Source organism: Anabrus simplex, chromosome X, assembly GCF_040414725.1.
Source record: "Anabrus simplex isolate iqAnaSimp1 chromosome X, ASM4041472v1, whole genome shotgun sequence".
In the NCBI taxonomy this organism is placed as follows: domain Eukaryota; kingdom Metazoa; phylum Arthropoda; class Insecta; order Orthoptera; family Tettigoniidae; genus Anabrus; species Anabrus simplex.
The window spans coordinates 111,525,157-111,546,473 of NC_090279.1; the positions used below are offsets into that span (position 1 = coordinate 111,525,157).

The 21,317-nt window shown below is 42.1% G+C and overlaps 1 protein-coding gene across 1 annotated transcript in view; it reads right to left on the reverse strand.

The window, feature by feature from the left end:
- The window catches only part of LOC136886015 (hemolymph lipopolysaccharide-binding protein), an 84,814-nt gene that overhangs the window by 24,265 nt on the left and 39,232 nt on the right, over positions 1-21,317 (reverse strand). Inside the window, exons 2-3 of the mRNA XM_067158726.2 lie at positions 17,411-17,516; positions 3,468-3,698 (exon numbers count right to left, since the gene is read on the reverse strand). Coding sequence (XP_067014827.2) covers positions 3,468-3,698; positions 17,411-17,516 — 337 coding nt within the window. The remainder of the gene's footprint in view (positions 1-3,467; positions 3,699-17,410; positions 17,517-21,317) is intronic.

The following is a 21,317-nucleotide window of genomic DNA, read 5'->3' on the forward strand; positions in this document are numbered from 1 at the left end:
CTGCTATATCTTGCTGGAATCCTACAAGTTGAGCTTCAGTGGAATAACCTTTCCTAAAACCGAATTGCCTTCTATCGAACCAGTTATAAATTTCACAAACATGTCTAATATAATCAGAAAGAATGCCTTCCCAAAGCTTACATACAATGCATGTCAAACTTACTGGCCTGTAATTTTCAGCTTTATGTCTATCACCCTTTCCTTTATACACAGGGGCTACTATAGCAACTCTCCATTCATCTGGTATAGCTCCTTCGGCCAAACAATAATCAAATAAGTACTTCAGATATGGTACTATATCCCAACCCATTGTCTTTAGTATATCCCCAGAAAGCTGATCAATTCCAGCCGCTTTTCTAGTTTTCAACTTTTGTATCTTATTGTAAATGTCATTGTTATCATATGTAAATTTTATTACTTCTTTGGCCTTAGTCTCTTCCTCTATCTCGACATTATCCTTGTAACCAACAATCTTTACATACTGCTGACTGAATACTTCTGCCTCACATACACACTCCCCTTGTTCATTAATTATTCCTGGAATGTCCTTCTTGGAACCTGTTTCTGCCTTAAAATACCTATACATACCCTTCCATTTTTCACTAAAATTTGTATGACTGCCAATTGTGCTTGCCATCATGTTATCCTTAGCTGCCTTCTTAGCTAGATTCAATTTTCTAGTAAGTTCCTTCAATTTCTCCTTACTTCCACAGCCATTTCTAACTCTATTTCCTTCCAGTCTGCACCTCCTTCTTAGTCTCTTTATTTCTCTATCATAATAAGGTGGGCCTTTACCATTCCTTACCACCCTTAAAGGTACAAACCTGTTTTCGCATTCCTCAACAATTTCTTTAAACCCATCCCAGAGTCTGTTTACATTTTTATTTACCGTTTTCCACCTACTTTTTAGAAACTGCCTCATGCCTGCTTTATCAGCCATATGGTACTGCCTAACAGACCTACTTTTAAGACCTTCCTTTCTATCACATTTATTTTTAACTACCACAAAAACAGCTTCATGATCACTAATGCCATCTATTACTTCAGTTTCCCTATAGGGCTCATCTGGTTTTATCAGCACGACATCCAGGATATTTTTCCCTCTGGTTGGTTCCATCATTTTCTGAATCAGTTGTCCTTCCCATATTAACTTATTTGCCATTTGTTGGTCATGCTTCCTGTCGTTCGCATTTCCTTCCCAATTTACATCTGGCAAATTCAGATTTCCCGCTACAATCACATTTCTTTCCATGTTGTTTCCCACATAGCTGACTATCCTATCAAATAATTCCGAATCCGCATCAGTGCTACCCTTTCCCGATCTGTACACTCCAAATATATCAAGTTGCCTATTATCTTTAGAAATGAGCCTTACACCTAGAATTTCATGTGTCTCATCTTTAACTTTTTCGTAGCTTACAAATTCTTCTTTCACCAGAATGACAATTCCCCCTCCCACCATTCCTATCCTATCTCTACGATACACACTCCAGTGCCGTGAGAAAATTTCTGCATCCATTATATCATTTCTCAGCCATGATTCAACTCCTATTACAATATCTGGTAAATATATATCTATTAAATTACTTAATTCTATTCCTTTATTTACAATACTTCTACAGTTCAACACTAACAATTTTATGTCATCCCTACTTGATTTCCAGTTCCCTGTTCCCTTATCACCGATCCCTAAGCCATCCCGTTTCCCTGAATGTACCTCCCTATTACCCTTCCAAACAAATTTCCTAACTTATACGTACCACTGCTGTTTAAATGAAGGCCATCCGAGCGCAGATCCCTATCTCCTACCCACCCATTAGGATCTACTGTACATACAGTAGTGAAACAAGAATCATACCTCCTTTAACACTTTTGGAAAATGAGTTAGTCTCTTCGTGTTTTTAGTCACCTCTTGGTAAATGGGTTGTAGTCTGGATGTGGGCAGAAGACCACGAGTACCTTGGATGAGCTGTACACGAAAATGAGGATTTTCCTCCCTTCACGTTGAAATTCCTCGTCAATACAACACGACTAAGATTCATAAATAGTGCTTTTCATCCACGACTCCCGGGGTTGCTTCCGTAAGTGACTGGTAATTAATTCACTCCCGAGAATCAGCCGATTTTCCGACCACTAGAAGATTTAGGTTTCCGGTTCACGTCAGAGTAACTTCCAGCAGCAACAATGTAACCCACCCTTTACTTGTTAATGCTGTATTGCACAGTTAATGTTGTACAATATTCGAGTTACAGAGTAATTTTTTTTCAAGAGAGGAAAAGTTTCCTTCGAGAAATTCGTGTAACCAAATTTCTTGTAATAAAGAAATAAATACACGTGAAGAATAGAACAAACGGCCGGGAAATTTCAGTTACTTCGAGATACTGAAAATTCAGTAAAGGACGTTTGAGATATCGACGTTCGACTGCAGGTGCAGTGAGTACGACATTAATATTAGCATTACTAAGAATACCGAAAGGCCTAATGTCGGTAGGGAACAACTGAATGTCAGGTCGGAGATACAAAACTGAAACAGATAGATCACTTCTCCCAGGATAGTGGTGTAGGAAGCAAGGAGCAGCGAAGCTGATGCAGTGAGCTCTGTAAGAAGTCAGTTCTGGGACGAAACTGTCTGTTTTCACACCAACTTCGCTGTATGGGAGCGAAAGCTGGGTGGACTCTGGGTATGTTGTTCATAAGTTAGTTGTAGCAGAGCGAGAATGATGTCTCGAAACATCAGGTGGGAACAGTAACGTACTCAGAATGAGAAGGTAAAGGTTAAGTTAGTAATAAACTCAGTGGATGAAATGGTACTTCGGTGTTAGGGTCGCATGAGATGAATGGGGGATGATGGGTTACCTAGGAGAGTTAGAGGGTAAGAGCAGTAGAGGGAGACCAAGACTCAGTTTCTAATGATTTAAAGACAAGACGCTTGGGAAAAAACGAGGGTCCAACAGTCTATAATGATGATGTCCCTACCATGACCCGAGCGTGTCCTGGTGCCACATCAGGGCGTGGTAAATAGCCTACTCTGTCAAGGCCTAACGTCGCACCCACACGGTTTTAGGTTCTCGAATGTTCATGTCCTTCATGGCCCTTCCCCTTCTTTTGGGCATATTTAATGCTATTCGTTTTATGTTCCACTAACTGCATTCGTATAGTTTTGGGAGACGCCGACCTGCGGGAATTTTGTTCGAGATTTATTTCATGTGCCAGTAAATCTACCGATACGAGACTGACGTAATACGGGACTGAGCGAGAACCGAACCTGCCACGTTGGGCTCAGAAGACCCGCACTCTACCGCCTGAGCTACTGAGGGTAGGACTTCCTCATTCCTCCCCTGATTATAGTTAATAGGGGGTGGTTATCTACTCCTCGTGCGTTCATCAGCCAGTGACATCGCTAAATGTCGGCTACCATTGTTCAATGTCTTCCGTCCAACATCCGGTATTTCATGAGTAGAACTCACCTTTCACAGACACCCAGGAATCTTCACCTCCGGACATGTTTACTCCCATCCAAAGGCTGTACAAATACTCCAAACTCTGGTATATTTCAAGGAACACCTTCTTCCTCTCTTCTTCACTCTCCGCCACCATGAGATCGCCTCCGTCTCTCTTGCACTGCTCCCTGGCATCACTCCAGCTCTCTCTTCTACCGTACCACTTATACCAGTTGAAATCTGCGAACAGTTGGTATCCTGTGGGCAGTTAGAACATATTAAACGATTAGTTCACACTTTTATATTTTAGATTGTCCTACGAGTGGAAATAATGTTCCTTTGTTATTTGTCGTATTCTTTGATGTATCACATGGTCATGGGACACAGTAGCGTACAGATGAGGAGTTAATAAGGTGAAGTGAAGGACGTAATGTATGATAGCAGAAAAGGAGAGGGTGGAACGTGGTGCCGGCACTCAGCCTACTTCTGTCAAATAGCACCAAGGTGTTTCCTCATGGCTTAACATCGCGATACGACGAACGAATCACCATCAACAGTGCCATGTGCCCTCGCTCCAAATGAGCACTGCGATGAAGTTTGGAATCAACGCACGCTCTTGGCACGCAATCTAACTGTACACCAGCACCTCTCCTAACCTGCCGGTCAACATTCTGATGGTGAAAATTGTTTCGACCAACGGGACTCGAACCGGCCAACCGCGTTTCCAGACCATGTAGATTCGACACCTTCACGAACTTTCCCAGCAGGCGTACAGTACTACCAGTTCTTCTACTTCGTGATAAACTGATGTGTACAACTCATTTCAGGAGGTGGAGCATTTAGAATGTTTTCGAGATGATTTAGCTCTCTTCGTATTCCGGAGATGTGTGAAATAAATAATCATCAATATCTCCGTCGTGTTTAACCTCTACTTTGTCACGGACATGTGGCGCGTCTGAAAATGCCCACAGTTTTCTGCTAGAGTCAGTTGGATTTGAAACTGAACATATTAGATTCTTCATGTTGCCGGATATTCCTAAGGATGTCCATAACTTTTTATTCGACTTGCTATCATGTGACGTGAATCCAATGATTCCTCCACCCGCTTGCTCTATTTACATAATGACATCAATTAGAATGTTTGCAATTATATCACCAGGGGTGACGTTCCGTCTAGCATGTATTGTTTTGTATTGTATCCAGTTGTACAGAAAGGGAACAAACATTAAAACTAGAGCATGATTTGCCAACAGATCCTTGTTTTCCTCAGAAGTTAATGCTGTCAATTAAAGAAACTTTACTTGTAATGAATGACTGTTGAACCGAGTTCCTTCCGTAAGCTTTAGCTGATGAAAGAATAGGATTATTCGGGGTTCATGCTTCTTCTTCCCACAAAAACATTGTGCTATGGCAGATGATCATTTAAGGCCTTTCACCAGTTTTCTCAAATAAGCTTCAGAAGGCAAACTGGCAGTAAGTTGTGATGATTAAACAATGCTGTCAACCTCTGGGCGAACATATTTTAAAAAGAAGAGAATCCAAGACAACTCCTTCCTTTCTTAACTTTCAGTTGACATTTCTTTAGCATTGAATCGAATATAAATTTATATCCTTGTTGATTTATGTTTTGATCCGGGCTTTTAATAGAGACATCTGTTCGCATGGATTGCCTCTTCACGGGAGAGTTACGTGTGTTAACCTTCGTAGGGAGGTCTGTAACCTATTACCGTAAATGTCTTTACTTTCACTAAGAAGTAATGGCAAGAATTATATCATACATGAAAAAAATATGAGTCAGATTTTTGTCATTTCCCCGGACAGCCTTCTCCCACTGCTCTCTTTAGTGTATCAAAAATGGCTACCTGAAGATGGCTGGTTAATGTACGAAACGTGTGGACATGTTGCGGCACTGTCTTCAAGCGCAGTAAGACAACACAAGTCGCACTATTCTCTAACGAACAGTTTACCATTTTCTTGCGCTAAGGCGAATGCGGTACAGTTCCTCGCGTAGGCCCCTCACCTTCTCCACACCATAAACCTCCCTGGCCCAAGAGAGGCCCGCCCCACTCCTTCAGGGTGTGGGATGAAAACTGAATTGCGTAACAAGTTCAATATAGTGACCTTTGTGAGTACACGCTGACTGTTTGGGCTCTGAGTGGCTTAACTTTGTATCTTCAGTAAAGGATGTGCAATATAATTAACAGAAACGTGTAATTATGACTACTTTTTGAATTTAGTTGCGTTTCCCCTGTTTCGTTGGCAACTCCATTTGCTTAATATTAATAATTCTGGAACCACCTAAATGTACATACATCACATGTTAGAGGTGCTTTTCTCTAGCGTACAGTGTATAGTCAAAGTCGGATGAGCCCACAAGAGTAACTGCAAAGCTTCTGCTATATATTTCCTACAGTTAGCAGCACTAGGACCACTTCAAAGTATGTAAATGGAGAGTAGGTTGTGTGTACAAAGACTGGCCCACATAGGAGTAGTCTTTCTGAAGAGAGAACCACATGTTATTAACTTCATCATCTGTACATATTTTGGTTGAATTAAACCAGACGTTTGGAAGATATTAAATGAATAATCTAAGTGGTTGGCAAAAATGTATTTATGAGTTCTTCTTCTTCACTTTTCATTATTTAGTAATAAAATGCAGTTTGTGAACAAGTTAACACAGTGTTGGCCTGCGAGGCCCATGTTATACATTAGTGTAGAATAAACGAGGACTTAACAAAACAGGAGCACACATGACAGTCAGCGAAAAAGAGAATATCAGCGCATATCAACAATATCCCAGTCTTGGATGAACCGCCTTTCTCAAGCCAAATTATGATAATATTGCTAAAGGAAACGAAGGCCAGCTCATATCATCTTAACACTGGAACACAGCGGGACATACGTCACTGGTGTGTAAGCATTCAGGATTCTGTTACATGGTGCACGTGACTTCTTTCAGGAGATCGAAGGAGTTATCTGAGTTAAGGTTTGGTTCACTGAAAAATGTGACGTAACACAAGTTGTAGGAATTCCAAGTTTTGTTCGATTGCTTCATGTACAAATTGACTTTATAACGGATAATAGCGGACATGACTTTTAGATGCAGTCAGTAGAGGAGCAATGGGGGTACTGGACCAATTTTTATCTGTGCCACTGCCACCTCTAGTAGAGTAGCTAGGCGGGTTCTGACCCGAGGTCATTCAACCCTAGTGTGGTAGTAGTGCAATGCTGATTTGCGGATTTGCATAAGAGCGAGTTTAACCTCAAAGACGCCACCTTCGAGGGGCCTAACATTAGTTTTACGGCCAGTTGGCCCTCCCACGTAGATTTTGCATAAGAGAGCAAGCCTAACCTCACATCTGCTATCTTGGAGGGGCCTATCGTCAGTTTTACGGGTAGGTGCCCTTTCCGACGTGGAGAGTCGCTATCTCTGAGCGGCCTAACCTCCCCTCCTTCTTAGCAGGCTGTACTTCCCGACGACAATTGCAAAATTGGAGCTTATACATGGAATCTTACCGCGAAAGCTGGCCCAGAGGCTACTGTGCAAGATGGCGGCTATACACAGCCTCTCATGGAGAAAGATAGCCCAGAGGCTACTGCGCCAGATGGCGGCAATATACGGAATGTTGTGGAGAAAGCTGGCTCAGAGGAGACATAGGATTTAAGGAGACGGCCTAGGGGCAATTGCGCAAGATGGCGGCTATACACAGGCTCTTATGGAGGAAGCTAGACCAGAGGCTACTGCGCAAGAGCGGCTATACATGGATTCTTATGGAGAAAGCTGGCTCAGGGGAGACACAGGACTTAAGGAGACGACCTAGGGGCGATTGCGCAAAATGGCGACCATACACAGTCTCTTATGAAGAAAGCTAGCCCAGAGGCTACTGCACAATATGGCGGCTATACATGGAACCTTATGGAGAAAGCTGGCTCAGGGGAGACATAGGATTTAAGAAGACGGCCTAGGGGCGATTGTGCAAAATGGCGGCTGCTTACAACTTCCTAGTGATAGGGCCCCCGAGGCTATATGAGACTAACTTTAAGGACTAATCAATGTTCCAGTGGTCCCTAACTTAAGTCTACACTGATTTTACAAACAGACCATTCTGTTACAAATTGGACGTCTAGAAAGCCGACTTTCCAGTAGAGTGAGCTACGGGCTCATATATAAGAAACAAGCCTTTAACAACGATGACAATGACATAAACATTAATAACATATGACACAAACCAATATAAATGACACACATCAAGGAAACCTGTAAATATCATGCAAATAAAATAAACAAAATATCACTGTGTATACACATATCTGTAATACAATTTATGAGATGCTAAACTCCTTCTTATTATAAACCAAGGAAATCCTGACTCAGTTACACATGTTGAGGGTATATAATTCTGCACGTCCCATCATAAATTTCTTGACACTACTAATTCTACAGCTATGAGACATCCTGTCTGGCAAGAGATGACATCAGCTAATTGGTTTCTCAATTCCCGCCTGAGAGACTCTAATATATCGGGAACACATGTTAACGCCGCAATCACTGCTCGGTTCATTATACAAACAAAAGGCCTCGAACTCAGCTCAGTGCTCTCAATACGCATTACTACGGCCTACATTACTACATTTCAATTTAACAGGGCTACTTTATATAACACACGACACATCTGGCCTAACACCTCGTAGTGCAAAAGTTCGATACTCTAGGCAAATCAAGCCTTTCTCTCACAACGCAGCTAAAACTGTTATATTTTCCCCTTTATTAATTAGCAGGCACCTCCGTCCTGTCTTAAGACACATTTATATAAATCTCAGTGTATCAGGCTAATCTTGCTTTTCTCTCGTAGTATCACAATACAATTCAATTAGCTGGTCCTCTTTGCCTATCTAAAAGATGCTAATTCAACGGTGCATTTTCGAGCTCGCTACATCTACCATGCAAACACCTGTAAACATGCTTCATGCTTTAACAAACTGTTCCCTGTTAAAATTTATTCGCAAACAAACTTTAGTCTGTGCAGCCTCCTTAATAAAAGAGTCTACATCTCGTAACATAAATTGGAATACACATAACCTCATGACATATATATATCCTTAACTACACCTAATAATTTCCCTCTTTCCCATCAAATAAAAAGAAAAATAATAAGAAGAAAACTTCAGGCTTCGACCATGCATTTCCCCTGAAACCTAACATTACTTTACAATAACAAAACATAGCTCAACCACAAAGATATTTACAATTAAACTACGTGAGGATCGAACTAATTCATCTATCTAAGCATGCCTATAATTTAAGATAAACTTAACTGGTGTCGTCTCAGGTTTCTTCATGGTAAGCCGCTGCGTCTGCGTAAATTACGGCATCATTGCAACACACTTTATAGCGTTAAAAAATACAATGCTGGCCTTTGCTTCTTCCATCGCCGTCTTTGAAATATGGTGCTCCGCACACACCATTCATTTATACCGAACGATAGATGACGATAAGCACAAGGTCTTCGCGATCACGGATACCGATTACAGTTTTTGCACTACCCGAATGCAAACTGCATACATGGGTTTGGAGATATCGATAGTAAATACCGTCTTAGTTATTAATAATCCCGTGCCAAAACCGCACTCTGGCATACTGCAACGTAATACATGATTTTATATATAGCAAAAGTAATTGCTTTGTAAATTTTACTGTTCACTGCCGTGAATAATAAAAATATCACTTGCACCTTGATAATGCATATAACTCGTTAAATAGCGTCTCACATTTCACCGCATAAATCTGTCTACTTGATTGGAGAAAATCGTCACTGTTAATGTTACCACCATTCAACATGGTCTTAGCGTAAGAAATTCCGACCTGCGCGGTCCACGACTTCAGAGCAGAATGCCTGTCCAATTTCCTCAAGCCGCACGCGTTCACAAGACTTCCTGTATTAGTAATACATCGGGGATCTCCACTGATATGATGATGCAATTGCTCAGCCGCCTACTTGGTAAAAAGTGCTGTCTCAATGAAAATATATTTATTACTTTGTTAGATCAAAATTAAGTACCGTACTGTTTCTGTCTACAGGTAGTTTACATACCTGTGATACTTCTATTTCATATCAAAAACGTGGAGTATGGTTTTAAAACAGATTGCCTAATTAAATCAATGATGGTGTAGCACTGTAAAAGTCGAAGTTGGTAGGCCTGAATTCGTTTGTTCTGTATATCCCTTCATTCCGCTATTTTGCTTCCAAGCTCGTGATTGGTCTCTTTCGAATCTGCCGTTCTAAAACAATCCCATGAATTCTTCGATTGACTCATTTGAAATATACGAACTGCTTGCTGTTGCCATGGAAGATAACAAGTTCATTTTGATGCCACGCGCTGCCGAGATCTTGCATTACGCAACTTTCTTATTACACGAAAGCTTCGTCCTTGTAATGAGTCCACAGTATTACACAATACTATCTCTGGTGATATGGCACAGTACATAGGTTATATTAGACGAACTTCAAGGAGGTGTGCTATCGCCCGTCCTTGTCACCAGCTGCTCAGTCTAGCACAGGAGCTAGTGTTGTTACATGAGCTTTACGACACTAACTTGGGGAGAGCTGTGCTAGAGCGTTTCGATATTGGGCTAACGCGGGGGCTTCCTCTTCCCAACTGGATACCCTTCCTAACATCAGTCTAGCGCAGGGGCTCTTGCGTATACATAGGCTCTTATGGAACTAATATTGGGGGAGAGCTGCATGAGGGCTCTCGAGGAAGGATAGTTCCCGAAAGCTAAATCATAATCAGAATGATGATATGTAGATCAACATAGAATGTTGTTATAACCTAAATCTGTAATCTGTTAGAAGTGATAAAGTTCATGCAGTGTAGGATTGGAAAATGCTGAACCGAAAATGTTCGTGATACACACTTGAAAGGGAATGGAACCTAGGGGTCACGTCTTATTAGAAGGGCAAAAGGACGAAAGGACTCTTCCTGCTCCTCACCGAGCCCTCCTCCTAGGGATAAAGGGCTAATGGACTAAAGGGCTAATGGGCTAAAGAGCTAAAGGGCTAATGGGTTAAAGGATAACGGGCTAAATATCTAATTGGCTAAAGGGGTAATGGCTAAAGGGTAAAAGGTCTAAAGGGCAAAAGATCTTACATTTTTGTAGTATTTACGGTGCCTCTCCTCTCTTTGTCCGAGTTTGAGACCGGCTTTACACCTAGGGGTGGAATTAACAACCTAGGAATGGATAATGATGGAAAATAATCTCTACCAATATAGCTACTCGATCCACTATATACTACAGAAGGATGTCTTAGGTAAGGGTGAGGGCTGAGAATGTAGGAAGGTGTCTACGCTGTTGTACTGTCGAGAGAGAGCTTACAGGTAAAGTCTTCACTTCGAGGAGCTATTACTCAGTAATACTCACACGGCGTAATACTTGCTCTATTCCAAAAATATCTGCTTTATACTCCGTGTAACCAGCATCGTGATAGACTCTTAGCAGCTGCAAACGTTTTACATGTACGTTGGGGTCTTTACAGTATCTTACGTCTACATGGGGTAACAGAGGCTTGTTGTGATCTTTGAGCCTATATGAAGACAGTTCATGTGTAGGGACTTGTTTTGATGTAATATGTGCTTCTGCAGTAGCATTTCTAGGTACAAACTTCACTTGTTTCAATAACAAAGGAGCGTTGAAATCTTCTTCTACTTCATCTTGCTTCTCTCCTTGAGATGTTTGCGCTGCGAAAGAACGTGTAGTATGCTTAGAAAATGAAAATCATCAAGATCTAATGGCAAAGAAACAGTGAGCTCTTCTTTATTTTTCTTCTTCTCATTTTCCTTTATTATTATCACTATTATTATCAGCATCCTGATCCTTATCATCATCATCACCTTGCCTCCCTTTATCTCGAAATCTGTGCTTAGTAACAGAACTTGCAGCAGGCCTAGACAACAAGAGACAATTGAAAATCTCCTTCAGAAATGTACTTAAAAAAGGGTGTTTACTTGACTACGGTTCAGCTTATTTTATTTTTTTCTCGATGAAGCTGTATTACACCCGGCTTCGTGACGTTGAGCGTTTTAAGCGTCCTTGAACTCTCTTCTACTCTGTTTTCATAAAAAAATTGTCCTACAAGTTATCTCATGATGTCCCTTGTAATAGCCCCGGGAAAATGTTTTTCCCTACTCTTTGCAAATATAGATAGTAATGGATTGTTCCATGACGGACTTTATCTTCTGCTAACAGATTCTTCTTTCAAAGATACAAGTTAAATCTACTAGACACTAACTACTTTCTACTTCCACGATGTGAACAGCTTATCGATCAACTGTAAACAAATATAAACGCGTATAACCTCTTACACTCCTTATGCAATGCAGGTATGGAGATTAGAAGGGATAGTAAAGGAAGAAGGAAAGAAGTTGCCGAGGCATGGTTAAAATGAGCAATGTGCTGACAAGATGGCAGCTGTCAATTTGATAGCTGCTTAGATTCCTCACACTGTATATCGTTAAGGTGGCAACAGTGAGGTTAAGCCCTGTCAAAATGCCGGCAGTGAAGTTAGCGACGTTCTCTTGTTCAAAAATTGAGGTTAGGTTGTAACAAGGTAGCTGCTGTCATCGTGTCAGCCATGAAAAGCACATTTTTTTTGCTAGGGGCTTCACGTCACACCGACACAGATAGGTCTTATGGCGACGATGGGATAGGAAAGGCCTAGGAGTTGGAAGGAAGCGGCCGTGGCCTTAATTAAGGTACAACCCCAGCATTTGCCTGGTGTGAAAATGGGAAACCACGCAAAACCATCTTCAGGGCTGCCGATAGTGGGATTCGAACCTACTATCTCCCGGATGCAAGCTCACAGCCGCGCGCCTCTACGCGCACGGCCAACTCGCCCGGTAAAGCACATATTAACAGACTGTAACCTCACTGCTACTATTATAACTACATGGGCGCGGAATTTAAAGAACTGTTAAGATGACACTAACTTAACTATGTGGAGCGCGGAATTTAAAATCCACGTGCTTTTGACAGCCACGACGGACATGAAAAGGAAGGACTCTGACAATTACTCTTCCAGTTAATATAGATACTAACCTTCAGATTACAGACCCTCCAGCTCTCCGTGCTCACCGAGGTCATCACACACATTACCTCACCACGACTAGCACTATTCACATTCTACGTCAATCCTAATTTCAAATCGAATCAAATCAGTGACCGCTGATATCCCCGTGTGTGAGTTGATGTAGTAGAAGACACACATGGTATCCTTTGCCTGTTTAAGTGGCTGCTGAGTTATCAGGGCTATCTTCTTTGACCTCCCTTGGTCAACATTTGTTCTTTTCCGACACCGACGTAAGGTTTCGAGGCCTAGGGAGTCTTCCATCTTCAGGTAATTCGACCCACTCCGCTTTCTTTTGCCGATACCTTCATTTATCGAAGTGTCGATCCTTTACCATCCTTCTGATTGCTGCAAAAAATGACTGTATTTCTGTAGTATTTCCTCTAAACTCCCCATTATCATATGAAGAAATGTGTAGCCGCTACTATACTTACACTCCCGTCTACGTTTTCAGCATATTGAGTTTTAGTTATGAACAAAAGTATTTAAGTAATAGCGCTATTCACATTCTGAAAAAAGAATTGGTCACCGTTCTGGTCACCTATACCGTCATTCAACGCATTTTCTCAAAATACTAATCTGGTTTTGCCACCATCAGATCAATAATATTCCTTCATCTATTCGATCCCGTCAATTTCTCATCTACCACTTCCTAACAGGTTAATTTAAATTTCTGTCATTCGCATTACCTTCCGAGTTAACAGTTGGTAACATTTGATCAATCAATACAATCACATTATTTTCTGTGTCGTTACATTACTTTTTACCTGATGAAATATTTCCGCGTATGCATCAATCTACCCCCAAAACTATCATCTCTTGAATTTTCGTTCCTCATCTTTAACTTTTTAATAGCTAACAAATTCTACTTTAATCCGAGTATCCCTCCTGTTGGTAACACTTTTCAGACATGAATTACTTAATTCTATCCCGTCCCTTACAAGCACTGTGTCTCTGTACTCACACCTCCCCTGCCTAGTCCTCCCTATATCTCTCCTAAACAAACCCCTGACTAATGCATACACACACAATAAAAATCTCACTCAAAGTCTCACATATTAGTTTCATGTAAAGTGCCCGTCCACTCAGTATCCCTCCTAGGAAGTATCCCACTGATAACAATCTCCTCTCCCTTATATTTGTCCCGTTAAGGGGCCCATAGACGTGCAATATTATTGCGCAAAATGGATTGTGCAATATATTGTTAGCTGCCCATAGACATGATATATTTTTGCGCATTATCGGGGTTTGTGCAATATAACTGATAGTGTGTACTTAATATTGAAGGGTTGTACAATATATTGTGCAAAGCGGTCACAGACGTACAATATGCGTTGCAATATATAGTCAGTACATGCCGTTATTTTGTTTGGTGAACATGTTGAGTGACGCTGATCTTTGCTGCGTTTTGCTCGCCGTGGGCGTAAGTGCCACAAAGAAGCAGAAACGGAAAAGGAGGACATGGGCCAAACAGTGGTTTCTGGACAGAGAAAGGTACACTCCTGAAAATTTACTCACTGAACTGAGAAAATGCGAGCCAAATGATTTTCGAAACTTTCTGCGCATGAATGGTGAATTGTTTGATGAACTTATCGCTTTGGTTACGCCTCAAATTGAGAAAAAGAATACTATTACGCAGAGAATTGATTTTTAATAACTTCTTGTTTATCGGCATTCGGGTATTTTTCACGATATTTATCAATAAGCACGTCGTACTGTTCACTTTTTTTTTTAACGCGATTACTGTAATCTTTGCTCTTAACGTCCCATAGAGCCGGAAGGTCATGGTACACTTCGACAAACTCCAAAAGAAACTTTTTCTCCTCTTGTTTGTCTGCCATCGCGATACGTTCTCCCCCACCTGTTGATAACAACTGGCGGGAGGACAGGACATTGCACAATATTGCCAACACACGGCACAGTATTTTGTAGTTTGTGCAATATATTTCAAACTTCTTTGATTTCGTACAATATATTGCACAACCGTTCAATGCGAAGTGCACACTATCAATTATATTGCACGTCTATGGGCCCCTTTAGGTAGACAAACCCAGAACCACTACGATAACGGCAGTAAAATAAAGTCAAAACACACTAGCAAGTACACAAGTGAGCTAGTTCATTAAGAAAGTAATAAACAGGAAGCGTAATCAGACACCCTCAAACATCATCAAAACAAATCAGAGTGTCTCATAAAAACCAGTGGAAAGAAATGCAGGTACAAGGTATCTATTTAAACGAAGAACAATCTTTTCTTGAAAAGAATAAATAGGATTTATTAAATAAAAAAATGATGAAAATGGTAACCAGATCAACAATCTCAATAATCACCGTTGACATGGTAACGCACGAACGCCAAGAACAACGCGAAACCAAAGGTAACCAGGGAAGCACAAGCCCGAACAAGGAAGGAGAAAAGCATAATTAACGTGGGCGAAAGAACCAAGAAATAAAAAAAGAAAAATATTAAAATAAGACCGGGAAAAGTTAAATAAGAAAACCGTCTCCTTGGTTAGAACTAAGTTGGGGTGAACTGAAAATAGTACTCTATCTATCAACTTAGATCATAATTTACTTTCACCCCAGAACAAAATCACAAGGTTTTTCAAGATACTTACACCACGTGATCAAACCTTGTGCACCTCAATAACAACTAACCGGAAATTTTTTTATTTAGAAGAACAGATCATTAAGATTTAGCCGAGAATAATCCGACAAACGCAATAAGGATTTAGACACACCACACCTTGCCAAATAGATATTTTTTGGTTCACCGATGCCGAAAGTAGAAAGTAAGCTTGATGCGACGCCGCAGCGCCATTTTGTACTCACGTATCAATGCAGATAAACTGACATAAATAAATAATCCATAGAGTCAGTGGACGTTCCCATGATGAAATTGACACAAACAAATCCTGAGGGCCAGAAGGAGAAGCCCTCTCACGTATGTTATTTATCCGTTATCCATCTCACAGGCTGGCAAGAGCTCTTTCACGAGACACCAAGTACAGTCACGATGCTTCTTCTTCGCTTAATGGCTCTCTCCGGAACTACGGAGCTCTAATTGGTTAGGGGGCGGAGCATCGTAGTACGAGCACTCCGAGTAGAGGTCAGCACATAGAACGTTCATTTCTTTCCATAAGTTCGCTCGAAGAGTAGGAGGGCTATCCACAAAGAAGCAGCTGTGAACTAAATAAAACTTGAAGTAGTAACAGAATGGAATATATTTCAAGGAAAAATAGAGGTTGTATGACACGAATTTCAATGCCGGTTAGGCCACATCTAAAACGTTGGGAGGAGAACAAGTAGAATAAATGACGACACCTCGGCGTCAAATTCATAATAAGATCCCACACTATGTGTGTAGTTATTCCTGCTTGCCGTACGTTGTTCGTACACATGGAAAACTGTCACACAATTCTTACCGTCCTCCTTCCTGAACTTCTGTCTTAACCTAATTCCTCTATCTTGGTTTCCTTTCCTCCACACACATTCTCCACGAGCTGAAATATATAGTCCTCGATGACCAGATCCTCGACCCCATCTACTTCATCAGATCGCGTCCCCTGCTAGTCTACTCTGATGTTTGCAGTTTCTAATTCCTCTTCCATTTCTCCTTCTCGCGACCCTGTTCCAGACCTTCTTCCTATTATCAGCTCTACGTTTCTCTTTCCCCTTACCTGTCACCTTCCTGTAACCCTCTCATATTTCTCCTATTTCCCTCTGTGTTCTACCAGCGATGACTCACGGGTACACTCGTCAAAACTCCCCTTGCCTTGATCCCTTTGCCCTCACTTCTCTACCCTTTTTAAATATTAGCATACCTGTCTTTCGGAACTTTCCCTCCCACCGCACTATGTACATTGTTCCTGTTCTCCGTCATAAGCCTAAACACTTTTCCATACTTATCCCATATCTCCCTCCAGTCAACTGCTCCTCGTTTGTTCTATGATCGTGCATCTCACCTTAAGCTTCACAGTGTAACGGTTCGCGCAATTACTTGCAATGCTAGAGGGAACACGATTTTTCCCCACTAGTTCGAGAAATGTAATGTTGGCAGGGCTGCAGGTATGTAGTTCAATATGCTCACCCGCATTGGGAGTGCTGCTGGAAAGAACCGCAAAACCTCGAGGCAAGTACACGAGTTTTTGTTACTCACCTCAAGAATTCTTCTGTAACACCACATTTCAAAGGCTCTACTCTCTTTCTCTGATAAGCATGTTTCTATCTCATGGAGTCTCACGTTCCAGGTAAATACTTTCGCGAACGACACCCTGAATTGTATATTTATTGTCATTAAAAGAAGGCGTCATTTACCAAATGCTGTTCTTCGATAGAAACCAGATAGTTTCGTCTGTTATTTGTTATGTTATTTTCTAGATCTCCAAAAACCTCCACTTCCATGGTGAGTACATTTACTAGTTTATATCACTTACTTCACCTGACTTCATCTACTACACTCCTAGGATTTGTTTGATTTCCTCCAGAACAATGATTACTTCTCCATATCCCATATTGCCTGCTGTATACACACTTTGAATTGTAGGAGAGACAGACTACACACCTGTCTCGCTCGCTGGTGGATTGTCGCTTCCGTTATTCTGACCGCTACAATTTGTCTTATTCTCGGATCGCTGTAATTAATTCCAATCCCCTCAGGAATTCAGAAAGCGTAGTCCAGTGTACAGTATTGAATATGGAGGAGTGTGACACAAGCACGTTCCCTAGCAGATAGCCCCTGGATACAGACGATATACCGCCCATATACACTAGGGTTTTACTTCTTTGAATTAAGGGGATACCGAGTGTGAATGTGAATCGATCAGCACCTACAACACTTGGTCTTACCGTGCGATGGTGGATCTACAGAAGTCTCCGAATCAAGCTGTTCCCTTTCACTGTTATCATTCACATCCCTTTGGTTCTCCGCTGACGCGAATCGTCGCGTGTCAACCTGTAACGAATAACGGAAACTTATGACATAGAAAATTAAAGCATATATTTAGTTCACAATCCAGTGTAATACCAAGTTGAGCAAGGACACCCACCCACTTGAACAATCCTTCACCTTCACACTCGTGCGTACGTCCTGGACTACCACGGCTCCAGGCAGTGTAGCAATAGATATCACCTGGCTGGACTACTTCATACAGCTCCAGGCAGTGTAGTAGTAAATATGACCTGACTTGAGTACTTGAGTAGGCAGTGTAGCAGTAGATATCACCTGGCTGGGTTATTTCTTACTGCTCCAGACACTGTAGCAGTAGATATCACCTGGCTGGGTTATTTCTTACTGCTCCAGACACTGTAGCAGTAGATATCACCTGGCTGGGTAATTTCTTACTGCTCCAGACACTGTAGCAGTAGATATCACCTGGCTGAGTAATTTCTTACTGCTCCAGACACTGTAGCAGTTGATATCACCTGGCTGGGTTATTTCTTACTGCTCCAGACACTGTAGCAGTAGATATCACCTGGCTGGGTTATTTCATACTGCTCCAGACACTGTAGCAGTAGATATCACCTGGCTGGGTAATTTCTTACTGCTCCAGACACTGTAGCAGTAGATATCACCTGGCTGGGTTATTTCTTACTGCTCCAGACACTGTAGCAGTAGATATCACCTGGCTGGGTAATTTCTTACTGCTCCAGACACTGTAGCAGTAGATATCACCTGGCTGGGTTATTTCTTACTGCTCCAGACACTGTAGCAGTTGATATCACCTGGCTGGGTTATTTCATACTGCTCCAGACACTGTAGCAGTTGATATCACCTGGCTGGGTTATTTCTTACTGCTCCAGACACTGTAGCAGTAGATATCACCTGGCTGGGTTATTTCTTACTGCTCCAGACACTGTAGCAGTAGATATCACCTGGCTGGGTTATTTCTTACTGCTCCAGACACTGTAGCAGTTGATATCACCTGGCTGGGTTATTTCTTACTGCTCCAGACACTGTAGCAGTAGATATCACCTGGCTGGGTTATTTCTTACTGCTCCAGACACTGTAGCAGTAGATATCACCTGGCTGGGTAATTTCTTACTGCTCCAGACACTGAAGCAGTTGATATCACCTGGCTGGGTTATTTCTTACTGCTCCAGACACTGTAGCAGTAGATATCACCTGGCTGGGTAATTTCTTACTCCTCCAGACACTGTAGCAGTAGATATCACCTGGCTGGGTTATTTCTTACTGCTCCAGACACTGTAGCAGTAGATATCACCTGGCTGGGTAATTTCTTACTGCTCCAGACACTGTAGCAGTAGATATCACCTGGCTGAGTAATTTCTTACTGCTCCAGACACTGTAGCAGTTGATATCACCTGGCTGGGTTATTTCTTACTGCTCCAGACACTGTAGCAGTAGATATCACCTGGCTGGGTTATTTCATACTGCTCCAGACACTGTAGCAGTAGATATCACCTGGCTGGGTAATTTCTTACTGCTCCAGACACTGTAGCAGTAGATATCACCTGGCTGGGTTATTTCTTACTGCTCCAGACACTGTAGCAGTAGATATCACCTGGCTGGGTAATTTCTTACTGCTCCAGACACTGTAGCAGTAGATATCACCTGGCTGGGTTATTTCTTACTGCTCCAGACACTGTAGCAGTTGATATCACCTGGCTGGGTTATTTCATACTGCTCCAGACACTGTAGCAGTTGATATCACCTGGCTGGGTTATTTCTTACTGCTCCAGACACTGTAGCAGTAGATATCACCTGGCTGGGTTATTTCTTACTGCTCCAGACACTGTAGCAGTAGATATCACCTGGCTGGGTTATTTCTTACTGCTCCAGACACTGTAGCAGTTGATATCACCTGGCTGGGTTATTTCTTACTGCTCCAGACACTGTAGCAGTAGATATCACCTGGCTGGGTTATTTCTTACTGCTCCAGACACTGTAGCAGTAGATATCACCTGGCTGGGTAATTTCTTACTGCTCCAGACACTGAAGCAGTTGATATCACCTGGCTGGGTTATTTCTTACTGCTCCAGACACTGTAGCAGTAGATATCACCTGGCTGGGTAATTTCTTACTCCTCCAGACACTGTAGCAGTAGATATCACCTGGCTGGGTTATTTCTTACTGCTCCAGACACTGTAGCAGTAGATATCACCTGGCTGGGTAATTTCTTACTGCTCCAGACACTGTAGCAGTTGATATCACCTGGCTGGGTTATTTCTTACTGCTCCAGACACTGTAGCAGTAGATATCACCTGGCTGGGTTATTTCTTACTGCTCCAGACACTGTAGCAGTAGATATCACCTGGCTGGGTTATTTCTTACTGCTCCAGACACTGTAGCAGTAGATATCACCTGGCTGGGTAATTTCTTACTGCTCCAGACACTGTAGCAGTAGATATCACCTGGCTGGGTTATTTCTTACTGCTCCAGACACTGTAGCAGTAGATATCACCTGGCTGGGTTATTTCTTACTGCTCCAGACACTGTAGCAGTAGATATCACCTGGCTGGGTTATTTCTTACTGCTCCAGACACTGTAGCAGTAGATATCACCTGGCTGGGTTATTTCTTACTGCTCCAGACACTGTAGCAGTAGATATCACCTGGCTGGGTTATTTCTTACTGATCCAGACACTGTAGCAGTAGATATCACCTGGCTGGGTTATTTCTTACTGCTCCAGACACTGTAGCAGTTGATATCACCTGGCTGGGTTATTTCTTACTGCTCCAGACACTGTAGCAGCAGATATCACCTGGCTGGGTTATTTCTTACTGCTCCAGACACTGTAGCACTAGATATCAAATGGCTGGGTTATTTCTTACTGCTCCAGACACTGTAGCAGTAGATATCACCTGGCTGTGTTATTTCTTACTGCTCCAGACACTGTAGCAGTAGATATCACCTGGCTGGGTTATTTCTTACCGCTCCAGACACTGTAGCAGTAGATATCACCTGGCTGGGTTATTTCTTACTGCTCCAGACACTGTAGCAGTTGATATCACCCGGGTGGAATATTTCGTACTGCTCCAGACACTGTAGCAGTTGATATCACCTGGCTGGGTTATTTCTTACTGCTCCAGACACTGTAGCAGCAGATATCACCTGGCTGGGTTATTTCTTACTGCTCCAGACACTGTAGCACTAGATATCAAATGGCTGGGTTATTTCTTACTGCTCCAGACACTGTAGCAGTAGATATCACCTGGCTGGGTTATTTCTTACTGCTCCAGACACTGTAGCAGTAGATATCACCTGGCTGGGTTATTTCTTACCGCTCCAGACACTGTAGCAGTAGATATCACCTGGCTGGGTTATTTCTTACTGCTCCAGACACTGTAGCAGTTGATATCACCCGGGTGGAATATTTCGTACTGCTCCAGACACTGTAGCAGTTGATATCACCTGGCTGGGTTATTTCTTACTGCTCCAGACACTGTAGCAGCAGATATCACCTGGCTGGGTTATTTCTTACTGCTCCAGACACTGTAGCACTAGATATCAAATGGCTGGGTTATTTCTTACTGCTCCAGACACTGTAGCAGTAGATATCACCTGGCTGGGTTATTTCTTACTGCTCCAGACACTGTAGCAGTAGATATCACCTGGCTGGGTTATTTCTTACTGCTCCAGACACTGTAGCAGTAGATATCACCTGGCTGGGTTATTTCTTACTGCTCCAGACACTGTAGCAGTTGATATCACCCGGGTGGAATATTTCGTACTGCTCCAGACACTGTAGCAGTAGATATCGCCTAGCTGGAGTATTTTTACTGCTCCAGACAC